We start from the raw sequence: 27,748 nt of genomic DNA, 5'->3' as shown, positions 1-27,748 counted from the left end.
TACTTTTTCTCAAATAGAAATATTTAACATAGTTTAGATCTAAAGTCTATAAACCTAAGGGACCACTGTGGGCTGCCTGTCTCAAGATCAGACTCATACTCTCGTACTGGCTAAGAATACGTTTGGGGACACTTGAAGCATCTTTTTTATAACCTTAAGGGAGCCAGTGCTTTATAGTCCAGAGAGAATCAGTCTCTGTGTCAGTCTGACCATGGCAATGACTTCCACCGAATGTGCCAGCACATCTGTCCCCGTTGGTTCGTCTCCTGCCTCCTCACACTCGCAGACACCCACTGAGCTGGATGGACCTTATTCCATAGTAGGAACTTTCTAAGCTTTGCATTAGTGGTCCAGTGATTCTGGGAGGTCTGGGCTTGCCTGATCCCCAGAATTGTCTCTGAGCGCCCCTTGCTCGCAACACGATTGGTGTAGATGGTAGTGTATCCTGAGCTCATCCACATTCATCTTTGTGTCCTCATTCTTATAACACTTAACAAGACTTTTGAGGATGGGGTGGGGGTAAGGGAATTGGCCCCCCAAATTATCCTAAACTGTATGTCCAAGAATATACAGTTAGGAGAACTTAGGAACGGGGAAAAGGAGTAAGGAGATGATGATGTTGCAAGAGTTCGATTACTCTTGGGGAAACACGCCTATGTGTATACACGTGATAAAACCTCACTTCACTGAGGTGGCATGCTGCACACCACAATCAATTCTGGGTGAATTGGAAAGAGTTAAAATTCTTTAAATGAAAACAAAAAAAGACAAAATTGAATAGTTTTCAAATTTCTGTTTGGGAGAAAGATTTCTAACTGTCAGATCAGGTTGTACTTTTGCTTATGATCATGAATATCACATGAAGTGAGAGATGTATAAACACATCCCTGGTTCCTCATCTTCTTTTACTGACAGAACACATTTCCCTAGTTTTTTATGAAGGAAAAAGGACCGCATTTCTTTTAGAACATTGCTCCTAATGAATGCTGTGCGAGTGCTGTTCCCCCTCACAATGGAAAACCTGGGCTTTGCACAGAAGCATCCAGATTTGAAGGAAAGGACTGATATAGCAGAAGTAGACTGATACCAAACTGTGTGTCAGCATTAGACTCTGATAGGACTGTAAATGTTTAGTGACAGCTCCTGCTTCTGTGTCTTTTAGTATCTGTGCTGCCTGTCCACCTCCCGGTCTTCAACTGATAAACTGGCCTTCGATGTTGGCTTGCAAGAGGACACAACAGGTGAGCTCCTTGCTGTGCGCTGAAGCTGTGTTCAGAGAGAGCATGGCCGGGACTGGACTGGGAGAAGACCTGAGACATACTCCAAGATACGTTAGATGAATGTTCTCACAGATGCAGTCAGGAAAAAACAAACGGCTTTCTAAGGGAAGTTTTTAGTAGAAGGAGGAAGTGTACATTGTTTCTATAGCTTGGTCATTCCCACATAATTAGCTGAATGTTCAAACTAAACTTCAAACCTTATTCTTCTGAGGGATTTGGATAGAAAAACAATACTTACTATGTGCTTTACTGGCTGTTAACAATATTAATGTACACTGATTAGTTTCTGAAGTATTACTGTGTATCTCTTTTATCCTTTATCTTTCATCTTAAAAATATTTTCAAGTCTGGGGCCAGCCTCGTGGCGCAGCAGTTAAGTTCACACATTCCTCTTCAGCAACCCGGGGTTCGCCGGTTCGGATCCCGGGCTCAGACCTACACACCACTTATCAAGCCATGCTGTGGCAGGTTTCCCACATATAAAGTAGAGGAAGATGGGCACGGATGTTAGCTCAGAGCCAGTCTTCCTCAGCAGAAAGAGGAGGATTGGCAGCAGATGTTAGCTCAGGGCTAGTCTTCAACAAAAAAAATTTTTTTTTTAAGTCTAAAAGTGTAATAGACTCACTGTCAACATTCAGACAGAAAGGTAGAAACTGAAAGTCTCCTTCATTTCTCTGTCCACAGGGCATTGTGCTACATATCCATCCGAATAGACGTGTATTTACCTATTTTTGAAACAAAAAATATATATATATATAACACATTTATCGTTTTGGAGAATCAAAATAGGAGAATACAGGCTTCTTTGTGGTATTGTTCTCAGGGCTCTGAAGACTTCACACTTTAAATACCTCTGTACTAGTTGTTTTATCTTTTACAATGAGCACGCATGACTGTGGAGATTAAAATAAATAAAAGACCAAGTAGAAAAAAAGAATGGAAGGAAACAGACCAGCTCTTGTTAAGTTATCCCTTCAGGGGTGGGATCGAGCTATCCCCTCACACTCCCTCTCCTTTTTAAAATACCTTCTCGTGTTCTAAATTCGCAGACAATAAATGGATAAAAATAAAGCTGTATTTACCAAGCTAATTAACGTTTTAATAGACCAGGATATCACCTTGTACAACAAATTCCAGGACTTCTGATTTTTATTTCATTGTATATAGGCTCAGTCATTCCTCTGTATTTTTGCTTGTTTTTTTTTAGTTTTCTCATTGTAATTAACTTGTTTCAGCATACAATGACATGAAAAAGAAAGTCTTCAGTTCTCTCTCTCAAAGAAATCGAAGAATTGCATGATCTTTAACTTGTTTTCCTACATTGAGGTGATTATGTAACGGTCAAAACAAGCAAACAGGACAGCCCTCCTCCCCACCCGCTGAGCCCGCATGCTGCCCTGTTTTCCTGGTAGCTTTCTACTTCTTCTGAATTGCCGACTTCTTTATTATATTTATCATTTGTTGTATGCCTGCCTTGGTCAGAATTAAACTCACAAGGCAGATAACTTTTTCTTCTTTGTTTATTGCTGTCTCCCCAGCTACTAAAGCAATGAAAGACAAACAGTGGGTGCTTTATAAATGTTTGAGCAAATGAATGAAAAACTCACTACAACTCTAAAAATGTGAATTGAGTGAATAAAGATAAGGACTTCTGCAAGGTGACATTCAAGTAAAACCGTGGTTTGTGTAAGAAAGCAGCTTTAGGGCACAGATTACATATTGGCTATAAACATGCTTAAGAAATATTTTTTGCTGATTCATTTACTCTTTATGGAAAATGAATTTTTATCGAGTGCCTACAAAGTTCTAGTAGGAGATGGGGAAACTCCAGTGAACGAAATGTACAAAATCCCTGCCATTATGGAACTTACATTCTGGCATTGGGAAATTAGTAAAGAAGAAAAAAATAAATGTTATAGAAAAAGAATAAAGCTGGGCAAAGAGGAGAATGATAATTATTAAATAACAGGTATCACTAAAACTATTCTCATTTTTGGATAGAACTTACATTTAGATTTTAACAGGAACTATGAGGAGATTGAAGAATTGTATGCTTACGTTTATATCTTAGGTAATGGGACTCAAGAATGAAGAATGGACATGTGGCTCATGAGGTTTATCCTTGAATTAATCTAGAAGAAATTATTTGATTTAATGTATGCTCAGAAATTTTTATAATTTATCCTCCTATAGTAGATTAACAGAAACTATTACATCTTAAAGTAACTAAACAAGGCATAGGATCGTAGAATTTTAAGTGACAACACTTGCATCTGTTTTGAATGAGCATCCCAAAAAAGGTACAGAGTTGATGAAACTGTCACATCACCAAACTCCAAATCCTTTTGCAAATCAAGTGGCAGAAGACAAGATGTTATTACAGAGAGCAATGTGAACAGTGTAATAACCTGTGATTGTATAGAGAATGAGATCAGATCAGCAAGACTGGTGAATTGGCCTTATGTTAGCATAAATAAATATCCTTTTTAAGCAGTTCTTAGTGGGAAAGAAAGACACCAACCTTCCCATATTGTCACAACCAGTTTCTATGAGAAGAATCTTTGTATTTCAGTATGTCTTCTCCTAAGCTAATTTGGCCGAATTCTTTTTTTTTTTTTAAGATTTTATTTTTTCCTTTTTCTCCCCAAAGCCCCCCGGTACATAGTTGTATATTCTTCGTTGTGGGTCCTTCTAGTTGTGGCATGTGGGACGCTGCCTCAGCGTGGTTTGATGAGCAGTGCCATGTCCGCGCCCAGGATTCGAACCAACGAAACACTGGGCCGCCTGCAGCGGAGCGCGCGAACTTAACCACTCGTTGGCCGAATTCTTTTGATTTTCATGGTCTAAGAGATCAATTTGCATTAAATTTCAAATTTCTGAAAGTTGTATCAGTAGGACGGTTTCATTTTAAGGAGATTGATTTTGAAGACTTTTTTCACTTCTCTCTTTGATTTTGGAGTGGCTGGCAAAGAAAATCAGTTTTAAACTGAGGCACATCTGATGTTTCCCTTTTCAATCATCCTGCAGGTGAGGCTTGTTGGTGGACTATACATCCTGCCTCCAAGCAGCGATCAGAAGGAGAAAAAGTGCGAGTTGGAGATGACCTCATCTTAGTTAGTGTGTCCTCTGAAAGGTACTTGGTAAGTTCGGAAAGGAGCATCGTGTACTTGGTGATAGGATAAATGACAGGTCAATAAAACTCTCTCTTTAAAGTGTAGATTGCAAATTATCTAGGAAAATTGCTTAGAAACAAGCCCATGTCTCTACTTGATGAGTTATAAATAACCGTAAGTAGGGGAATCATGTGACATGTGTGGAAGCGTGGCTTACCGGGTTCATTTAGACAGGCACCTAGTGCCCTTGATGTGTACGTTCATGATATTGACAGTGCCTGTTCTTGGATTATTAACAGCATGTAAATGCAGTGTAATCAGGCATTCAAAATTCCACGGACTTAATTTGTACCCAGTGAGGAGGCTGTATTAATGAGGTTGTGATGACCCATTTTGATATTTATGAAAGCAAATTATTATATGAGAAACACTTGCCATGTTAAGAAAGGAGAAATAGACAAAATAAAAACCGGTTTAAGTCTCTCGTTGACATTGCATTGTTTTGAAGGGGAGGGGTTGGAAATGAAAGAATGAAGAAAGTTTGTATTTAATCATTGAGGGTATTTCTTATTTTTGTGATGAGGCCAATATATTTTTAACTTATTTAGTAGATTGTATTTTTGCTAAAGAATAATCATGTACACAAGGTCACAGAAGATTGGAATCAATGGAAGTGAAGGATGCCAGTGCAAAATATTAGTTTTATTTTCAGGTTGAAAAAGTAATTAAACAAATATAAAATGGGGTATTATAAACTTTACATGAATATCCACATAAAAAAATCCCAGACATCATGATGGAAACAAAAATCAGAAATAGGGCACTGTTGCAGTTAAGCACACACTGGTTTATAGAAAGTATGTTTGCGCTGCCATAAATAAAATATTATTTGTGTGTAATTGATTTAGGATTAAGTAAGTAGTTGGTACCCATTTGCTCTATGAACATGGAAATAGGATGGATTTGGGAATGTTGCAAGTCAGTTTTTGCTTGGCAACGTGTTCCAATTGTGAAACATTTCTAGGAAGAACGGTTTTGTTTTACTTGCTTTGTGGAAAGAGGCAGTGATGGAGACAGAGAGATGGTGAATCCGTGCCTCATGTAACTGACAGGAGCTATTAAATTAAATGGAGCATCTCACGTTGCATAGCTGTAGGGAGGCCTGGAGCATTTCTCTCCTTTTTGGTCTCTTAACCAAAGTAGGCACCATGTACATTTCTAGGACAAGTGTCAGCTTGTAAGCATTTATTAAGCCCTTGCTGTGTGCATATGCTGTATATGTTAAAGAACTGTTTTTTGATCAGGAGATAAACATTTTGAATTGTAGTTTTACTTGGAAACCAACAGCAGCAGTAAAAATAATTCAGGCATGCTTTTCAATATATAAATTCTACACATATCTTATTTTGATTTTGGCATAACTATGCATGTTTTTGATTTTGGCATAACTATGCATGTTTTTGTTGTACAACTTGTACTTTCCACTGCATTGCAGAGTTTATTTGACAGGATGGCATCATTATGCACTGAAGGAGTAGAAAATTGGAATCTTACAGAGGCCAGTGCTTCTGGCATCAATTCTGTCATTTAATTCCCTGAATTCTGGCTTCCTCACTTGCAAAATGGTGATAATTATACTCAGCACCAAGGTGATGAAGCAATGAGATAATGAATTTGAATGTGCTCTGAATTAAAAAGCACCATACGAATAATAGCAATAATCATAATGCATGAGGATCACCTTCTAATGCCTTTGGAAATAAATAAACCTCATAATTAATGAAATTCACAAGTAATTTTCAAGCTGCATTTTAGCTAATTTATTTATGTTCCTTATCCGGTAACATTTTATATAGAGCTACAAACAGTGGCCAACCAGATTGGTAAAATTTCACTTTCATATAGCAGTGAACTCAGTGCATTCAGTGTTCATGTCTTTGGACCCAGCTATAGTAGAAACAACAAGAAAGACCAAGGGCACATTGCACATTGATTCTGCCCTCAAAGCATTAGGGGAAAAAAACAAACCAAACACAAATAGAACTGTATGAGAGTATTATAAGACAGTAAAGAAGTAAGTAAGTGTGGTAGTTTAGGTTAGAGATGATAAGGGAAGTTCCTATGGGTGCAAGGATGGTTAATTATCTCACATTTGTACTGTACTTGATGAGTAGTGAGTATAAAGAGTATTATGTTGATGGATTCAAGGATCTATGTGGTGCTTAGTGAGAAGTATCTTCTCTAGAGAAAGTGAAATGGCAGGAAGTCAGGTAGTAAAAGCACTTTGGAATAGACAGTGGGACCTGGAATAATCTGCATACTGAACCCTGAATCAATAAAAATGGGCTGTATATATATTTGTTTATGAGTATAGAGCCTGGTAAGTATGAGCCAGGGCCAGTCACGTAACCTCTTAAAACCCGTAGTTTCTTCATCTGCAGTATGGGATAATAAAGAGCCTGGCTCACAGGGATGTTAAGAGGATTAAATGCTTTAATCCAAACAATACTCTTAGCTGTATGAATGGCACATATAAAATTGCTTAGTAAGTTGCTATCATTATTTTGGTAGGAGATTTGTGCCTATTAAAAATGATTCAGGAAACTGCAGATAGTTAACCAGAAGAAGAGAAAGTTGGGAAGGGAGGAGTAAAGTGAATATTATAACCGATTTAAATAAAGGTCCATCATGTGAAAACAAGGTTCATATTCTGAGAAGATGTTGATGAGGTTAAAAATAAATAAGTTAAGAAATTTAGCTGGAAACACAGTAGTTAAAACTAGCTACTAAAAATAAACGTTTCCAGTCATTGATTTTGTATCTTTTCAGTCATTAGTGTCTTTGACCTTGGACCTGTTTTTCCTTCACTAACAGTGATGGTTAAGCTAAGGTTAAACTATCTAATTGTGCATTTGCTACTCTAATGAGCTTTACAACTATTGAGGGGTAGATTGATTAAAGCTGGTTTAAGGGACACATTTTCCCCGTCCTCTGCGGAGGTGCCTCATGGACAGAAGAGGGCGCTGTGCCAGATACCTGGATGGAGCCCAAGCTCCACCTAGGATTGCCCCGCCCTCCTCTGTTTTGTCTGTCGAACCTCTGCACCTGATTTCATAGGAATAAAGGATCTTAGTTCTCGAAATGGTTGTAAACCACTCCTTCATAATGTCTTTTCTCATCTTGCTGTTTCATGTTCTAATATGAAATGACGTCTTAATCCTTTTTTCAGGAATATCGAAGAGGAAAAAATTCCTTTGCCCCTATTGGAACTACTTATTTTTTTCTTTTAAAGAAGGCTTTAGCAAAGCAGCTTAAATATAAGAGAAATATATAACTTAAAATAGAGAAAACATAGTCAAAGAGGTATTACTATCAATCGATTTCAAACTAAACAAAATAAAGAATACAAAACAATTTTTACTTGTGTTAAAAAGATATAAAATCACCCCATCGTGCACAGAAGTTTTCAATCCATGGACCAGAAACATTGATTTTTGACCATTTTTTCTTTATTAGCTCACCTACAGAAATGGCTGGTTTTTTAAGATTCGTGAGAACATTGCCAAACAACCTGCTGAAAGTAGTTTAGGAAAAGCAGAACCCCACAATCTAGAGAGTGATGAAAAATGTTTAAAAGAAAGCTGTTCTGGGGTTCATAAATGTTGACTCTACCTCTCTCCTACCCATCTGTGAATTTCTGATAAGAAGTGCAAGGTGTTTTAATTGCTTAAGTTGCTCAAACTACCTCGATTTGCATAAAATATTGATGACTAAAAAGGCAGCAATCATAAATATTTTCAAGCTATTTATTGTATCAACCAATGTATTTTTGATTTATCTTGAGCCTTTGTTTCTCCCTGTGGCTCAGCTGATGGAATCGTAGAATATTACATGTGGAACGAGCATCTATTCTGTGCCCTTCTTTTTTTCCCTGAAGAACAAGAAAGAAGCCTGAGGGGTGATAGGTCTTGTTTACTTGTGTTCCCTGTCACAAATTATCTGGATAATAATTTATCCAGAGTGTTGCATCACTAGGGCCCAAGTGCCTGACACTTAATACGAGAGAAACAAATGAGTGAATAAATACATCAGGTAAGGGTTGAATTCAGACATTCTTCAAAATTTTTATGCCATGGACCCTTTTGGCAGTCTGATAAAGCTTATTGACTTCTTGTCATCATAATGTTTTAAAATGAAGGAAATACACACACAAGATTACAAGGGAAGCTAAAAGTTTCAAAGTGGAGGGATTGCATGATATCCTCTCTATTTCTGAGGTGTTGTGCGTCTATCCTATAATGTCGTGTTACTCAAAACATGGTTCTTGGGCCAGCGGCCTTGGTTGCCTCCACCCCACCTCCTGAATTCAAATCTGCTTTTTTTGACAAGACCCTCGGATGATTTGTGCGTGTAAAAGAAGTTGAGAGTCCCTAATGTAAGGCTGACGGTGATGCGAGGGAGCAGCTAGATGCCCAAAGCCGCTGCACTGCTGGTGGGTTGGTGCCACCGCATGCTTGTGAAAATTCTAGTGTTACAGATTTGTGCCTAAGGCCAATTTTGCTTTCAACCTCTGACAACATCTGTTTTTCCTTTAAAGATAATTCCTCTTAGTTTGAGTAATTGCAACTGTTACTGCATTCTGAGTATTTAACACCACAGGCCTGACTTGATGTTGTTCCTACTCAGATTTCCCTTTGCTGTTTAAGCAGCAAAATTAAATAGAGGCATCCAAAATAGTTACGCCTAGAAAATATTTTCTTTAGAAGAGAGGACATTTTTTAGATAACTTTATATGGTATGATAAGATCTTAAGGACATTTTTGGGACTTTCTCCAACACACTGATTCTCATGTGTTTTGGTTTTCTCAAATTTGTTATTTATCTTTAGGCTTAGATATGATTTGAAAATTGCATTTGAAGCCTCCTCCCCCCATTATGTTTTCGCTGCGTTTGTTCCCTGTTGTCTGGAGTATTAAGGTCCTTGACCTGGTGCTCGCCTCATCTGTAGGCCTCTCACTTTATTTCTAAGTATGTGCTCTAAGCCCCAAAGACAGACCTCTCTGCTGTCTTTATGCTCCTGTATCTCTGCTGCTTTGGGTACATTCTTCTCTTTTCCATATCATTCCCCTTATCAGAGGCTCTTCAAGGCCGTGGGTCCCACTCACTTCCCACAAGGTTTCTGGTGTACTAAAAATGAAAATCTCCAGACTGGTTTACACAAATGTCTGTATGTTTTAAATATTTACATTTAGCCTGTTAACTTTATTAATATGCATACCCAATCCAAAGTGTATACAAACTTATTTGCAGAGAGCATCTCTAAGTATATAAATGTGAGGCCCAGGCCAGATGACCCTACTGGCTCCTCAAAGCCCTCATCCCACGTGAAATCCCGTGTCTCCTGTGGAGATGCCCCCTGTCCTTAGGGCCCAGTACAATGAACTTGGTTCCAGTTAGGCTGGCTAATATGTTCTCTTTTTCAATCCCTATTGCAGTTTGATTGAAATTCACCTACATTTGTTAAATAGTGATTTGTAGCATTTTGTGTATATATTTTACCTTCCCTAATGGATTATAAGAGGTAGGGAATTAATACTCTGTTAATATTTAACACAGTTGCTTTATACATAGTATATTTAATGAACCATAATGAGTTAACAAATGATGATAATCGATTTATTATAATATAGCATGAACTTTCACTTGAATTCAAAAGTAAAAATATAAGCATTGGCATTTCGAATCGTTTTCTCATGGTTTGGTAAAATCTGTATGGTTTTATGGAGTTTTCTGTGTGTGTGTGCTGTTATTTTGGCTCAGGTCATTGAAGTAGGACTATTTATGAAATAATGCAAATTCTCTTTAGGTTTATGCCACTTCGATTTTCAAGGTTCGCTTGGCTTCTGCATGTATTTATTGAAAACACCGCTAGATGCGAGGGACACGGTTGTGAACCTGTGTCAGATAGCTTACAAGAGGGAGAAAGAAAAATACACTGAACAATTACATTGTGTGAGGATTGCTATGAAGTAAATGTATTTTTTCATTTGTGGAAGCAGATAGCATATGATTTATTTGTAAATAAATACTTTTAACATATTGGGGAAGAAATTAATCGATAAAGGAATCTCAGATGAGAGTTTGTGAGACCGCCAGCCTGAGGTGAAGCAGTGGTTATGAAAAGGCAGACAGCTGGTTGAGATGAGGAGAGGGGTACAAGCAAGTTATTGCTAAATCTGATGCAGCAACTGGTAAACTTTTAGTCTTATTGACTGGAAAAATTATTGATAACTACATATATGTCAAGGTCAAAAATTTGTTTGGTTTTGTTTTTAAGAGACAGATAGTGAAATACTTATCTTTTGCTGGTGCCTTGAGAATCATATATTTAGGTAAAAGAGACTTTTAAGGTGTCGAAAGGCCTGTCCAGGGAGTACACCAGGGTGACTGCTTCGTGCTGTGATTGTTCTTTGTCTAACTAGGAGGTTGGATTTCTGGGAGAGTTCTAGTACAATGAAAGTCTTTAAAGGCTTGGACTGTCATCAGCTTTGGAAAAAGTGTTGCAGAAACATTACAGGAACATTGGTGATGTTTACTGCGATGACTCCAAGAAAACAGGTGGTCGTTCTAGGTTGTGTTTGAAATTCTGGAGGCAGCCAAGTAGTGACTAGTAAAATAACCAAGGAATTTGGGCTGTACTCATCATTTTGTTTTTCTTATCATTTGAGAGCTCTATATTATGGCTCTCAAAGATATGAAATATTTTAATACAGTTTATTGGTCTGGTCTTAGATAGCTATTAGGAAATACCGCCATCTAATGGCTGTTATATCAAATTGCAGATAAAAGTTCCTTAAGGACCCAGTAGATCTCACCTACTTCATTGTCCAAAAACTGTCACAGTGTGATATGTAGAAAGCTTAATTATAATTTTAATGGTAAGTGCCCACTATCTGTACAATTTTGTCCATCAATAAGGCTTAAAACAAAATAGTCTATTTTAACAAATAAATTTATTTTAGTATATTCCTTTGTGTGTTTTCTGATTAGTAGCTTGTTAGTAACTCTTAGAATGAAGCTGAAAAATACCTCAAGTCAAATAGAAACTCTAATTTTGTTTCTGCTAGTCCCTTCATTTTTCAGTGACAGGATTAAAATAGATGTTCTCTATGGACATTTGCAAATCTGCAGTGTTAAGTTTTCATTGCCAGAAGCGCTTCTGTATTAAGACGTACTGAGAGCCTGAAGCAAAGCCTCCTTTTGCCTCCAATGCAGCACTTGTCCTATGGCAACGGCAGCCTACACGTGGACGCCGCCTTCCAGCAGACTCTCTGGAGTGTGGCCCCAATCAGCTCGGGAAGCGAAGCAGCCCAAGGTAAAAACTCCACTTCGATTAGAGGGGCCATCCTTGATGCAGAGTTGACAGTCATCTTTGGGATTGTGATAACGAGCTGATGGTTAATTAGAGTTTTTTGTGTCAAACTATTCTATGATGCGGATATATGGTATTTAAGAATCTCAGTTAAATTGCTATGTAAAAGTGAAGTTTGTGTTAAGATTTACCTTTCCTTATTTTTACGCTATGGTCAGTTTTAGTTTATTTGCGTGTTTTATGTGCTGGCTTTCTAGGGTTATTTTCTCCAATGTTTTGGTCTCAGGGTCTTGCTCACTTAGGCTAATGTCAAGATTCCTCATCTTCTTGGGTGAATGACTTAGAGCTGGATCACAATAGTGTTCATGCATCAGGGTTTCCCTAGAAATATCTGCATTTGTTCTGATTAATCTCACTTATGTAGGTTCAAATCTGAGCCTATCCATGCTTGTATGTTTAATGGAGGATTTTATGGGGTTGAGGTTGTGTTTTCTAGTGGGAATTCTGCTAACTGTGGGACTCAGGAACCCAGGGCTCAGAGGTAACAGGCAGCTGGCACCGTGCATCGCTGTGATTTTGGTCAGGTCCTTAAGCCTTGCTAGAGTTCTGTTTCTCTAAGAAAATAGAAGATTGGACCAGATGGTCTGACCGTGGCAGTTCAAATGTGACTGGTTTCAATTCCTACAGGGTATCTGATTGGCGGTGACGTCCTCAGGCTGCTGCATGGACACATGGACGAATGCCTCACTGTCCCTTCCGGAGAACACGGTGAAGAGCAGCGGAGGTTGGTACTAGAGCCCAGGGCCCAGAGCCTTGCATTGTCTTGCCTTGATAGAATTTTCTAAATGAAGGATATGTGTTTCAATAAACTGAATTTATTGGCTTTCACAAAAAAAAGGAAAAAAGGATATGTCTTTCAAACCCTTAGCATATAGAAAGCAGGCACCTGATAGTCACCTGTCCACTGACGTGATCCGTTCGTTAGCTTCTGTAGGAGTTTTTCTCATGTTTTTATTACCTGTCAATAGAAGTGCTAAAAAATTTGTGTAATTAAAACATGGTAAGAAGCATTGAATAAACTGAGTGGAAGGAGTGAACACATTAAACTAAACTAGTTAAAACTTCATTAGATGTTCGTTAGTTTTGATAATTCTCTTTCTGGAATGTTTATTCTCAAATTCAGTTTCAAAGTCAGAGTTCTGAAATTGCACAAAAGTTTAGCACCTTTTTCTATTACCTTTCAGTTACTGACATAGATAATAAAATTGGTCACTTTCCCTAATAGTTTGTGTGATTATAATACGTCTCTCATGTTAATATCACTTGGCATTGGGCCAAGATTGAAGTAGTCTGGATTACTAAGGAAAATGCACAAATAATACAAAAGCATAAAAATATTTAGGATCTGAATGCTCTGCTTTGCCTCATGAATTAGTGTATGAATATAGTAAATTGAATCCATAAATAAGAGACTACTGTGAGAGAAGGCATTGTCTAGGTGGCCAGCCCTTGGTGCAGTGGTTGAGTTTGGTATGCTCCACTTCAGTGGCCCGGGTTCGCAGCTTCAGATCCCAGGCTTGGACCTACTCCACTCATCAGCTATGCTTTGGCAGCAACCCACATATAAAGGGGAGGAAGATTGGCACAGGTGTTAGCTCAGGGCCAATCTTTCTCAGCAAGAGAAAAAGAAGAAGAAAAAACAGAAGGCATTGTCTGGATGATTTATTATATGTTTTAAGTCTTTTAGTGGACATTTCTCTTAATACTAACATATACACTTAGGTAGCTACTATTTAATAAATATTTATTTTTGTTATTTAGAGAAAGGTATAGGAAACATTTAGAAAGTTCATAACCATTAAACTAGCTGTTTAACCTTGGGAAAAGTCGCTCTGAGACCTTGGTACTAGTCTTACCTCACCAGGCTAGATGTGGCTTGTGAGGAAGAGTGAAATGCAGAGCCTGGAAAAAGATGAGGGGGAATTCAAAACGCCGTTGATTTGAGGAATTAACTTTAAACAGAAGAATAAACATAAGACTGCAAAGGATGGCAGTGCATTCTGGGAAAAGCAATTATTCTGGAATGACGAGGGGCAGGAGGGGAGAAAAGGTGGAAACTAGACCAGAGAGGGTAGTTTGGTCAGCTTTCGGAGGGTCCTTAGTGCCATTCCTGTAGGCTGGCTTTCACGCTGAGGTAGTTAGAAGGAGTGGGGGTGAAATGGTCAGATCTCTTTTAAAAGAATAGCTCTGCTGGGCAAGAGGAGCTTAGATCGGAGGTGGAGAGAGTCTGAATCAGGGAAACCAACTAGGAGAAGGCTGTTGTAGTCATTCATGTGGGAGAAAATGAGCAACCTAACCTGGAGAGTGGCCATCAGAATGGAGAGGACCACCTGGACCAGGGACATTTTAGGTCAGATTGTCTCGTTTAGGGATAACCTAGATGTGGACTGTGAGAGAATGTGTGAAATCAAGTTTAATTTTTTGTTTCTGACTTGAGCAAAGAGTGTTGGTGCTAAGGATTGTAGGAGATGGTTATATTTGGTACAAAGGACTGAGTTAAATTTTGGACACTGGTGGGTACAGAGGGTCTATGAGATGTCAAGCAGGAAATTAGAGTTTTTTAGTCTCTAACTAAAGCTTTAGACAAAGCTTGGGTGGGATATGAATCACAAGTGTCCAGGGGATAGTTGAAGGAATGGGAATCCTAGATAGAGAGGGAGGCGTTGTGATTAGGCGGATGTGTTTATCAATTTGGGCATTGCTTTAAAAAGGCTGCAAAGCCTTGGGATAGACTAACCAGAGAGGATGCTGCGGATGGAATCCTAGAGAACGCCGATATTTAGGATATGGACAGGTGAAGAAGTTAGCTCGAGAGTCAGAATGATAGGCACGTGGAGAACCAGGGAAGTTAGTCCTGGAAGCCAAAGGAAGATTGGGATGTAGATGCGTTCCGTGCTGTGATGTACTCACATAGACTTGGGAGTAAATAGAGGCCATGTCGGAGTCTTTCGGGTCTTCAGTCTCTGACTTGTCCAATGGAACGCTTAGACCAAGTGATTCTTAGAGCCCTTCTACTCTTTTCTACAGACGCTGTAGAGATTTGTAGTTAAGGGAATGGGCTCCAGAGCTATGCAGACCTGGGGCTGGGCCTCGGCTCTGCCGCTTACTGGTTGTGTGACTTGTGTAGGTGACTCAATTTCTTTAAATGGTGTTTTTCTCCACTTTACAATGCAGCTTAAATATTAGCTGCTGCTTCACGGGATTGTTGTGAAGATTCAATAAGAAAGTGAGTGTAACATACTTGATGCATATCAAGAGATCAACCAATTTTTTACTATTGCTATTGTTGTTATTATAATCATTATTGTTTAGGCAGAAGAGCAGCATTTAGTCAGATATGGGGAAACTTGGGGACCCTAGGCGTGTGGATGAAGTGTGGTAGAGCATAGACTATGGAGGAGGAGAGGCTGAACTCCATGAAAGAAAATCCTCTGTTCTTTTGAGTTGAATGGAGTGGTGTGTGGTGAGGAAGGACTCCCCGGTTTTGCTAAGGTTTAAAAGCCAGGAATGGATGACCAGAGTTTTTGTTTTAATAGTTGGACATTTTCATTTTCAAATGAGAATATTTGGTGTCAGACGATCCTAGATTTCCTAGGTAAGCTCACTGTCAGTGACTATAGTTTGACATTTCTGCAGGGCGTTAGAGAATCTGTAAGGTAAAGAGGTGTTTATTGAATGCGGCACTTACGGAGAGGATTTCCTGCTAATTCTTTAGATAGCTTGTTATTATTGCAGGGAAAACTAGGGGAAATTTCCAAGATGTTTTAATATTGTTCTGGACCCACTCTCCCATTGCATGCATGTTGAAGTCCGCCCACCTCCAATATTGTTCTTGATTTAATGTTGATAACCTCTGTGTCAAATTAATTTCAATATGTATTCAGATCAACATATCAGCTCTTTCTAGGTGGTGATGTCAGTAAGAAAACAGCCGTTTGTGCCCTTTGTACGTCGTGTTTACATGAGTGAAATTAGATTAAAATGGATGTCAGATCATGACTTGAGGGAGAAAATGAATCAGAAATAGGCAGCAGGAGCCTAAAGGACGTTGCTTGAGAAAGAAGAGTTATATTTGTCTTGATTACACAGTGAGATTGAGCAATTATTTGCATATAATGATAAAAATAATTCCTTACATTTTACATACATAGAGCACTTTATTATTTCAAATCTTGCTAATATCAGTGTGGAGAAGTTTCTTTATCTCCCTCTGTTCTCCTCCTAAGTCATTAAGTGCCTTAGGCGACTGGGGAAAGGCACAGGCAGCGTTTCTTTAATTGATATGAATCTGTATTGGGGGAGGAACACATAAGGATAACCTAAAAAATAGATTTTGATTTAATTTAAAAAAACAAGTAGAAATAATTTGACCTTTGGACAGTGATTTGAAAGCTGGAGAAGTTCCAGGGAAATAGGTAAAAATTTCTTGTACCTCATAGCTCTTTGCTGTAATTATGATCTGGCTACACTCCTCAATGGTATTCTGTCACTGAAGTTAAATACTTAAAGTCAAATCAGGTTTCTTATAAGAAGAAGTGGGAATGATTGAGGAGATGGCTGGAAGTGACATTTACTTCTAAGTAATTCAGGAACATGTTGGTCATAAGCGCTGTGTTCCTAAATGGGTTTGTCCATCTGCCTGTACCGCCTTTCACTGAAAGTTATTGAATATATATATAACTATAATTTTAGTGATTGAAATTGCAGTTCAACGATAGATTCTATAACTCTAGATACCGATGGAGTTATCTTTAACTCCCTCTTCATATTTAGATTTGTAGGTGTATGTGGTTATCTGTACATTCTCATGAGAGTATTAATAAAACTCTTAGAATGAAGAGCATATCGTGTCCCTTTCATTTAAGTAGAATTGAATTGGAGAATGGAGAGTGAGGTCTACCAAAATTAAGCTAAATATCTATTTCCCCCCATACTTCCTGCTCCTGTTGCTTTTATGGATTGATTTCTGACATGCTCGTGAAAGACACCATCAATATTGTTTTATTCTAAATTTCTTGAGATTTTTTAAGGAAGACATATGGCTCTAAAATTACTGGTATACAGCTGGTCTAAACAACAATAAAAGTAGTAAAAATATAATATATAGAAGTTGTAAGCACTTGGGTGAAAGGGAGAGATGCATTATTGAGCATGAAGTGTAGAATTGTTCTGTCTTAGTTCTGACTCAAACTCTCAGAATAGTGTGATAGAATAAATTAGGGAGAAACAGGTTCTGGTACTTGGCAAGGGATTTGTCAGATGCAACACAGTGTTTTAATTATTGCTTTAAAAAAATAAGCTTCATCTCGAGGCTGGAAATTTGACTACCAATTTTTAATTCAAGCATGAAATATTTTATGTGGGGAGTATTTTCTGTTCTAAATTCTGTCTCTGGGTTGCTTCTTCTTATTTCCGTCCATTTTTATGTGAATGTAAATAAAATATCAACAAAGGCATTTCCTTTATGTGTACACACACTTCTGGATTAAATGTGCACTATCTGCATTAAGTATGCCATACGTTTAAGTTAACAAATTTTAAAATGGATAAATTAGGGGACTATTATTTGGAATTATTTTTTAGGATCGCTGATTTAGAAACCAGTATTAGGGGAACATTTTTTGAAAAGCATTACTTTTGTAGTAGAACAGATTTTGCCACATAGCTCATAAGTAGTTGTATTCATTCAATAAAAATTTGTGGAATGGCTATCATGTTCTGGGTGCGGGGTTTATAGTGGTTTATACAAAGATAGAAAGTCTCTTTTCTTGAGGAGTTTACATTCTAGTGGGGATATTTGACAATAGAAACATAAATGTGCTTATTTATAAATGTGCACACATACCCATGTGCGCATAGATAAAATAACACTAGATGGTGATCAGGAGTATGGAGAAAAATAAAGTGAAGAAGGGAATGGAGAGTGTTCATGTTTGTGTGTGTTAGAGAGAGAGACCGGAAGAGAGGGCTTGTTCTGCTTCCATCTTATCAGGCATTACTCTTGGCGTGTACCTGCTCTGTCTTGTTACTTTGAAATGCAGGACAATTAAGTCATTGTTTCTGACAATATCTGGAAATAAATGTTACATTTGCCTTCCAGAATGCGACTCAGCAGGCAGAAGCCATGCCGTATATATGCGGGACAATATATTTGCCTCCATGCCCCTTTTAATATGATGACGATTTAATGAGCTTTAGTTGTAAATAACTGATCAGACATGACATGAGTTTCAACTAATGAATTAAACGTCCCTCATTCTGGCTTAGAAGGAGATGCATGGTTTTTGTCTGTGTACACGATTGGGTGACTCATATCCTTGCAGGGTTTGTATGCCCTCAGTCACCCCCTAGGAGGAAGCCTATAAAGCTGCTCTGTTGTGCTCCAAATGGTCAAGGAGGAAGTTGTCCCATGCTGGCTTTTCTTCCTTCTCTTCCCCTCTATGTCCTTTGTATACCTTTGCAGCGTGAGTCGGGAATAGGATGGATTTGCTAAACAGTTTGGATCGAGGAACAAGTACATACAGGAGAACTATTTTCTCTGCTTTGCCTCTTCTCCCTTGAGAGGGCTTTACTCTTTCGCCCAAACTTAAACTCGCTGCTGATTGCAGAGAACACAGTGGCCTTGCTTCAGCCTGCGTCATTTAGCAGCCTGCCTTGACCTAGGCCACACTCTCAGGGTATGACTGGGCTAGGATGCACTGTTTTCAAAAATATAGCCATTGAAGGGAGAGGATTAAAAATATTTACAGGAATCGGAGCCATTGGATTTCAGTAAAAATGAAAAAACAATGGAGGTGTGTGAGTCACTTAAAGTGAGTGAATTGAAAAAGAGATGATAGATTAAAAATCAACATTAACAAAAAAAGAGACCTCTAGTTATTTTCTCAGTGAAGACTTAAGACCATTCTTACTTGTCCACATTTACTTTATTAACTTAATCTGGATGCTTGCAATATCTTTCAGAAAAAAAAGAAAGAAAAGCTTCCTCTTCTTTTTAATTTCCAAATGCCTTTGTGGTTGTATCATATTCTGCATGAAGAGAAAAGTGAAAGTAACATGTATTTTGTTGTTTTCTGCTCTCGTCCTATTTACGATTCTTTGAATATTGATTTGGAGTGTAAAGATATTATTGTTTTTGATCCATGATGATTCATTTACATTTTATACAGATGTGTCAGCTCAAAACATACCTGTTTCCCCTTTTGCAGCAACTTGAATGGTAATTTTGTCGCAGACCCACCCCCTCAGTAAATAGGTGATGCCTCTTTAAATGCTGTTTAGGCGTGTGCTTGACTTCTCTGTTCCTGTGAAGAGCTCCCGACAGCTTGCTCTAGCACCCACCTGACGGCCCAGCTGCTCAGCCCAACACTCCCATAGGCGCTTACAGAGAAGACTGTTGGAGAAGCAGAAATTCTACTGTGAAAGTGTGTAAACTAAAACACTTTGAATTTCACTCTGCAATAACCTTTTAATCCTGGTGGGTCTGCTTTTCAGTCGCTTCCACTCAATTGCTTTAATGCTTATGGAGGAACTTGTGTATTCTAGGCATTTTGGTGTGTGCTGAGTTTGAAAAATGAATGCGAGCCAGCCCCTGTCTTGAAGGAACTCACACTCTGTTAAAACCTCAGCAACATTATGATCAGGAGGAAGTGAATGTTGATCTGGGAGAGGCCAGTCACAATCTTTTTAAGAATTGGATTGTAGAAAACACATCTTACCATTCCCCCCTTCGCCGTCTGGAGTCTGGTGCTACATTAACACAGCTGAATGTAATCTGGTTGAGGCCATGTTGGTGGAAGGACTGTCTTTAACTGCCCCGCACAAATGGCACTTGCCACATCCCACCATGTGTTATCTTCATTGGTGAGCGTGTTTACGTCTTCTGTTCAGTTTTCAGCCGGGGCTGTGTCATTTATTCTTGTGTATCTTTTACATAGTGATGTGTATATTGGAATCTGCACACAAATGTTTGTTATTTTGTATTCGTGAAGGAAATAAATGGAGAAAATAAAAGTCACACATTTCGTTCTAGGTTGTTTCAGGAGAACAATGGGATGCCTGCATTGAGAACCACTCTGGCTAACTCCGAAGGGTTTGAGGTCCCCCATTTGTATTAGTTTGGTGACTCCTGAAAGATTGTTATCTGCTTGCAATTCAAGGATAGGAAGAAAGCCGTCTTACTAAGTCAGCATACCAACCTGAGGGAGCAGAAAACTGTTTTGAGGCCCATGAGTCCCAGAGCATTGTCTGTTGGAGGCGCCTGACTTCAAGTCACTCCACAGGGAAGCGTTCCTATTCCCATAGCAGGAATCTGAACCTTGAACATAGTGATTTTCTTTGAAATTGGGGGTGGGGATGTGGATATTTTTGACAATCTGATGTATGTTATTGATTTTTCTTAGACAATTCCCATGCTTGGCAACATGCAAAATTCTGCCTGTGGGGTAATTTTTGTGACCTTAATTTATGTTTTCTCCCAGTATTTTCCGTGTTATTCCACCTTCAAGCGGTTATCAGTCCCTGTGCTTTCTCACCTCGGGGGAGGTCTGAGACTTGGCAGAAAACTCAGGGTTTCTACAAGGCACTGCCCATCCTGACTTTTATTCCTGAAAGACTAGGTCCAAGGAGGTTGTTATGCTTTTTGTCTTGGACAGACGGGAGAGAGAGAGTGCCTCTGAAAGAAAAGAAGAAAAGGAATTTTCTTCAGACTTAAAAGACTTTCGTGGGGCTGGCCTCATGGCCGAGTGGTTGGGTTTGCGTGCTCCGCTGCAGGCAGCCCAGTGTTTCATTGGTTCGAATCCTGGGCATGGATATGGCACCACTCATTGAGCCACACTGGGGCAGCGTCCCACATGCCACAACTAGAAGGACCCACAACTAAGAATATACGACTATGTACCAGGGGACTTTGGGGAGAAAAAGGAAAAAGATAAAATCTTTAAAAAAAAAAAAAAAAGACTTTCGCATGGAGCAAATGGACACCCATAGGAAAAAGAAATGAACCTCCACCTAACCCTTACACTTTATACAAAAACTAATTCAAATAATTGATCATGGACATAAATGTAAAGCATGAGGCTATAAAACCTTTTGAAAAAAATCTTTGAGATCATGGAGTTTTAAAACTTGACTTCAAAAGCATGTCCATAAAAAGAACACATTGATAAGCTGGACCTCATTAAAATGAGAAGCTTTTGTTCTGTAAAAGTCCATGTACAGAGGATGAAACTACAAGATACAGACTGGCAGAAAGTATTTGCAAACCGCATGTCCAACAAAGGAATAGTATCTAAAAATATGTCAAGAACTCTCAAAGCTCAACATAAAAAACAAACAATCTAATTAGAAAATGGACAAAAGGCACGAGCAGCTGTTTCACCAGGAGGACCTGCAGATTGCAGGTGAGCACATGTAAGGATGTTCAGCATCATTAGCCATTATGGAAATGTAAATTAAGACCATGGGGAGCTGTCACTACACTCTTATCAGAATGGCTGAAACAAAAGCAATGTGGATAACCAAATGCTGGTGAGGATGCAGAGAAGCTAGATCACTCATAAACTGCTTGTAAAATGGTACAGCCACTCTGGAAAACATTTTGGCAGTTGCCTTAAAGACTAAACATGCACTACTGTATGACCTATCCATTGCACTCCTGGTGTATAAATGAAATCAAAGAAATGAAAGTGTGCTCACACAAACACCTATACACAGATATTTAGTGTAAAGCAGCTTTATTTGTAATAGCCAAAGACGGGAATCAGTGCAGGTGTCCTTCAACAAGTGAATGTTAAACAACCTGTAGGACAGCCATAGCATGGAATATTACTCAGCACTAAAAAGGAATGGCCTGTTGATACACACAACAACTTGGATCAATCTCCAAGAAGTTATGTTGTGTGAAAAATGTAAATCCTAGAAGGTTACATACTGTATGATTCTATTTTTATAACATTTTTGAAATGATAAAGTTTTAGAGATAGGGGACAGATTAGTGCTTGTCCAGGGTTAGGGAAGCAGGAGAGGGGCGTGAGAGGGAGGTAGGTGTGGTTGCAAAAGGGCAACATGAGGGATCTTTGTGGTACAGGACCTTCCCAATGGTGGAGATCCAGGAAGTTACACAGATGGTAAAATAGTACAGAATTTAATACACACACACACACACACGAAAATAAGCAGAACCAGAGAAATCTAAGATCAAGAAGTTGTGTCAAAGTCAGTATCTTCATTGAAAAATTATTATACTGTAGTTTTCATAGTATCAGGGGAAACTAGACAGAATGTTCAAGGGATCTTTCTGTATTATTGCCTACTATGTGTGTGAGTCTATAGTCACCTCAAATTTTTTTCAGGCATTCTCAGACTGAGAGGGAGCAGAGTAGCACATGAGTCTGGAGGAGAGTAAATAGAACTGAATGGTGGTTCTTGTATTGTCTGGGAAGTGGTAAAATGACTAATTAGATCGTATTTTCATAAGTTAAGAACACGTTGTAATCTTTTGAGTAATCACTGAAAATGTAGTAAAAGCATGTAAACTTTAAGGAGAAACCAGAATACTACTACTAATAATGATAATAATAAAATACTTAATCCAAAAGAAAGCAGGAAAGTTTAGAAGGAGTAGGACAAATAGCAGAAGAATGAATTCTGAGGTGGCCCATAAGATCCCCGCCCCCTGCTGTACATGCTGTGTGTAATCACCTCCCTTTTTGTGGTGTGGGACTGTGAATAGGGTGGACTTCACTCCCATGATTAGGTTACATTATATGACAAAGCTGAAAAGATATTGAAAATGTAACTAAGGTTCCCAATCAGTTGACTTTGATTTAATCAAAACGGAGATTTTCCTGGGTGGGCCTGACCTAATCAGGTGAGCCTTTCATAAAAGAGACTGAGCCCTTCCTGAGGTCAGAGATTCAAAGTGCGAAAGAGATTCTCCTGCCAGCCTTGAAGAAGTAACCTGCTGTGTTGTGAGAGGGTCTGTGGAGGGGGCCATGTGGCAATCTGAGGGCAGCCTCTAGTTGCTAAAAGCAGTCCCCATCAGGCAGCTGGCAAGAAAATGGGGACATTGGTCATACAACTGTAAGGAACTGAACTCTACCAATCACCAATGAGCTTAGCTGAAGACCTTGAGCTCCAGGCAAGAACACAGCCCCAACTAACATTTTGGTTTCAGCCTGTGGGACCCTGAGCAGAGAACACAGCTATGCTGTGCCCAGACTTCCAGCCTACAGCCTGTGGGGTAATAAATGGGTGGGAGGTGGACAGTAACAGGAAACTGAGAAATCCTGGATGATATCACCTCAGGAATGAGGATATATGGGAAAGAAAAAGACTGATCCTGTGTTGGAGAGATCAGCAAAGAGTACTGAGAAGCAACAGCCAGTGATGTCAGAGGAGCACGTGGAAAGAGTAGTCTAGAATCTCAGCAAGAGAAGATTTTCAGGGGAGGGAGTGATTAGCTGCGTCAAATGCAGTGCTCGCCTCAAATTCATCCATAGATGCACGTGCCTTTAAAACTCAGTGTCTTCATTCTTTTCTTTTCTCTCTCTCTTATGGCTTTGACCGTGACCTTCATGAGAATTACTGTCAAGTCCAATGTTTTTGCCACGTACTCATTCTCCTGAACCTCTGTCATAAATGTTCAGGTCCTTACTGGATATCGCTGCCTGAATTTCGTTTGGGGCTGCAATTCGAATGTTTCAACCTTGTGTAATTCTTCAGAGATGTTTTCCCTCTTAGAGTCCATAACTTGGTTGTGCATACCAGTCTACTGTGCTTAAAAACTTTGCTTTTGCCTTCCTTTTTAATCAATAAACTAAAGCCTTGGCCTTTAAGTCCTATTGATTTTATAGCTGAGACTTCTTTCCTGTTGGACTTCCTTCACTTTTAAGTGTGCAGTTTTCCTGTTTACTGTGGTTTGATGCCTTCGTTGCTCTCGGTTCCTATCCAGATGCCTTACCACGGGGTTGAAGGCTTTGTGTGATTCTCGTTCAGGAAAGCAGGTGAGGAATCTTCCTTCACTTTCTCTTTTCCTTGATCTCTTCACCCCCTTTGTCAGCCGTTCAGGGCTATTCTTGCACTTTAAACAGGGAGTACGATTTCAAAATTGTACGTGCTTTCTCACTCTCTCTGCCACGTTATCTGAAATATCCTTGCTCCTTTCCTTGCCTGTTGAATTCCTACTTGGCATCCAGAGTGAGCCCAAGTATCGTCTCCCTCATGAAACCTTTCCAGAGCTTTTCCCAATAATTATTCTCTTTACTCTGCCCCTCCCTCCCTCCCTTCCTCCCTTCCTTCCTTCTTTTCTGCCTTCCTTCCTCCCTTCCTTCCTCCCTCCCTCCCTTCCTTCTTTCCCTTTTATAGTAGTTTTACCACACTACCACATAGCCTATTTTTTGGTTTCACTTTGTGTCTTACCACGTCAAACTGTACATTCGTGAATGCTAGAAACTTGATCTCTTCTTTCTTCTAAAATCTATAACCAAGTGCCTTGAGTATAAAGGATAAGTAATTAGTGTTTTTTTTCCACTAAATATAATTGTGCTTCTAATTTGCTTTTAGTTGTGTAAAAGAATAGAAAGATAATAGTTCTTAATATTATTTAATTTTATAATATGTACACATACAAATTTTCATCCTTTCATCCTTCTTTTGTAAAGAGAAGCCCCAAAAGTTATTTGAGATAGCTTGGTATTATTTTGTCATTCTGGAGAAAGAAAAGCATAAAAGGGCTAAATTTTACAACCATTCTCTTCTTTTTCCTCCTAATATTTTCCTAATATATTTATGCCTAATAGATTAATATTTGTTGAGCTTGGGGCTATTTAATGATTTTTAAAGAAATTAATAGGACTAGGCCCAGTGGCCTAATGGTTAAGTTCAGTGTGCTGTGGTTCGGCGACCTGTGTTTGATTCCTGGGTGTGGACCTACACCACTTGTGTGTCAGTGGCCATGCTGTGGCAGCAGCTCACGTACAAAATAGAGGAAGATTGGCAACAGAGGCTGGCTCAGGGTGAATCTTCCTCAGGAAAAAAGAAGTTAGTAGACTTTATTTTTGGAGAAGTTTTAGGTTTACTTTAAAAAAATTGAGCAGAAAATGCAGATACTTCCCACATACCCTTCACCTGCCTTCCCCTACAATTTCCCGATTATTAACGCCTTGAGTTAGTATGATAGTGTGATACTTCTGTGACAATTGATGAGCCAATATGGACACATTAGTATTAATTGAAGACCATAATTTTTTTTAGGTTCACTTTGAGTGTTGTATATTATATGGTTTTGATAAATGTATAATGATGTATATCCACCCTCATAGTATCATCAAGAGTAGTTTTGCTGCCCTAAAAATCCCCTGTACTCCACCTGTTCAAGACTATCCTTTTTCCAGTGAATTACCTTTGCTCCTCTGTCCACGGTCGATTGACTGTATTTGTATGAGTCTATTTCTGGGCTCTCTGTTCTCTTCCATTGATCTATTTGTTCTTTCACCAGCACCACAATGTCTTCACTACTGTAGCTTTGTAGTAAGTCCCGTAGTCGAGTAGTGTCAGTCCTCCAACTTTGTTCTCCTATAATATTGTGTTGGCTATTCTTGACCTTTTGCCTTTCTGTATAAAGTTTAGAATCACTTTGTCAATAACGGATTAACTTCCTGGGATATTGATTGGGATTGAGTTGAATATATGGATCAAGTTGGGAAGAACTGACATATTGACAGTATTGTCTTCCTGTCCATGTTTGTGGAATATCTCTTCATTTATTTAGATATTCTTTGATTTCTTTCATCAGACTTTTGTGGTTTTTCCTCGTGTAGATCTTGTACATATTTTCTTAGATATATGCCTAAGAATTTCTTTTCTTTCTTTTTGGTGGTACTATAAATGTGTTTTTAATTTCAAATTCCTGTTCATCACTGGTATATAAGTAAGCAGTTGACTTTGTGTATTAGTCTTGTACCTTGTAACCTTCTTATAATTGCTTCTTAATTTCAGGAGTTTTTGTTGTGGTGGTGGTTGATTCTTTGGGACTTTCTACATAGTCAATCATGTTATTTGTGAACAAAGACAATTTTATTTCTTCCTTCTCAACCTGCATACCTTTTATTTCCTTTTCTTGTGTTATTGCATTAGCTAGGACTTCTATTACAATGTTGAAAGGAGTGTTGAGAGGGGTCATCCTTGCCTTTTTCCTGATCTTAGGGGGAAGGTGTCTAATTTCTTGCCATGGTATATGATGTTAACTGTAGATAATCTTTAACAAATTGAGGAAGTTTCCCAGTATTCCTAGTTTACTGAGTTTTTATCATGAATGGACGCCAGATTTTGTCAAATGCATTTTGTGTTTATTGATATGATCCTGTGGTTTTTCTTCCTTAGTCGGTTGCTGTGATGGATTTTATGAATGTTGAATGATATTTTAAATTAATGAATTTATATATTCAAAAGGAGAAAAGTAATAACTTCTGCTATATATTTATACTCAAACAGTACATTTCTTTTGATAAAAAAAATAGTGGTAGTTCATATGGATACCAATTATAACTTTTATAATCTATTTCATTAAGATTAAAAAAACATTTTTCAAAAGAGAATTTAATTCTGTGGCCCATAATTTATTCATTGAACATTAAATTTGGAAAAATGAAGAATTCTGATACTATTTTTTGTATCTTTGCTGTAACTAAAATTCATTGCTGTGGCTTTTTCCTTTTTTTTTTTTTTGGCCCTACTGAATTCTGCATAAACATGTCATAAGCATTTTAATTGGCAAGGCAATCTTCAGAGGCTGGTAAACCACTCTTCTCTATTTTTAACTTGTATAATTGATTCATTATCAAAATTTGACATGACTGATTAAATTTCCTCTTATTATTGTTGTTCCCACTTCTGTTGTTGAGCACTTGTCACACACTCTAGTCTCTCTCTGGACAAAAATGAAACCAGAATGTGTTCAAAAAAGAGAACTCTAAGAGCAGCATCCTTTATCCTCATTCCTTTAAAGTCGTTTGGTAAGTGTCAAAACAAAAAAAAAATAGAAAAAGCAAGTAAGTTCATTTGGAGAAAAAAAATGGTGTCTGTGGGACTGCAGTAATAATTGACTCCATAAGCAATTTAGTGTTAAAATAATATGCTAAGTTCTTTAGGGTTTCCTTATGTTGAAAAAACAAAAGTAGATTGAAAATGCTGTAATTGTTCTTTTTGTAATTCACATATATGACAGTTCTGTTGTTCATACTTCACTGATCAAACTGAAGAGTTTTGAGATGAGCCAGGAGCTCTGAAACACTGTGAATTTATCTGTAATTACCCTGGGAAGAAAAACAAGGAATCACTCACAATGTGGATATTGATTCCAGATTTAGAAACATCATTTAAGATAAATAAGTTAAATTTTCTCTCAGTTATTTATTGTGATATTTAATTTTCTGTGTCAACTTCACTGGGCCACAGCGTGCCCAGATATTTGATCAGACATTATTCTTGGTGTTTCTGTGAGGACGTTTTAGGATGAGTTTAGCCTTTAAATCAATAGACTGAGTAAAGCAGATTGCTTTCCCTAATGAGGGTGGGCCTCATCTAATCAGTTAAAGGCCTGAATAGAACAAAAAGGCTGACTCCTCCATGAATCAGAGGGAACTCCTCCTGCCTGACTGGTTTTGAGCTGAGACGTCAGTTATTTCTTGCTTTTGGACTGAAACTGAAACATGAGCTCCTCTTGGGTCTTGAACCTGTCACGTTTCGGACTAGAACTACACCATTGGCTCTCCTGGCTCTCAGGCCTTTGGACTTGCATGGAACTTACACCATCAGATCTCCTGGGTCTCCAGCTTGCCAACTACAGATCTTGGGACTTGTCAGTCTCCTTAATTGCATGAGCCAGCTCCTTATAGTAAACTCTTTCTATATAATTATATATA

At 38.5% G+C, this 27,748-nt stretch overlaps 1 protein-coding gene across 6 annotated transcripts in view; it reads left to right on the top strand.

The window, feature by feature from the left end:
• Nucleotides 1-27,748, top strand: part of RYR2 (ryanodine receptor 2) — a 674,743-nt gene that overhangs the window by 281,497 nt on the left and 365,498 nt on the right. For all 6 annotated transcript variants that reach the window (XM_070492185.1, XM_044758547.2, XM_070492181.1 and 3 more), the window contains exons 7-10: nt 1,163-1,241; nt 4,308-4,420; nt 11,669-11,768; nt 12,453-12,549. In XM_070492185.1, coding sequence (XP_070348286.1) covers nt 1,163-1,241; nt 4,308-4,420; nt 11,669-11,768; nt 12,453-12,549 — 389 coding nt within the window. The remainder of the gene's footprint in view (nt 1-1,162; nt 1,242-4,307; nt 4,421-11,668; nt 11,769-12,452; nt 12,550-27,748) is intronic.

This window comes from Equus asinus, chromosome 2, assembly GCF_041296235.1.
Source record: "Equus asinus isolate D_3611 breed Donkey chromosome 2, EquAss-T2T_v2, whole genome shotgun sequence".
NCBI classification, from domain to species: domain Eukaryota; kingdom Metazoa; phylum Chordata; class Mammalia; order Perissodactyla; family Equidae; genus Equus; species Equus asinus.
The sequence above is the reverse complement of the archived record's forward strand: the minus strand, read 5'-3'. Positions and strand labels throughout refer to the sequence as shown.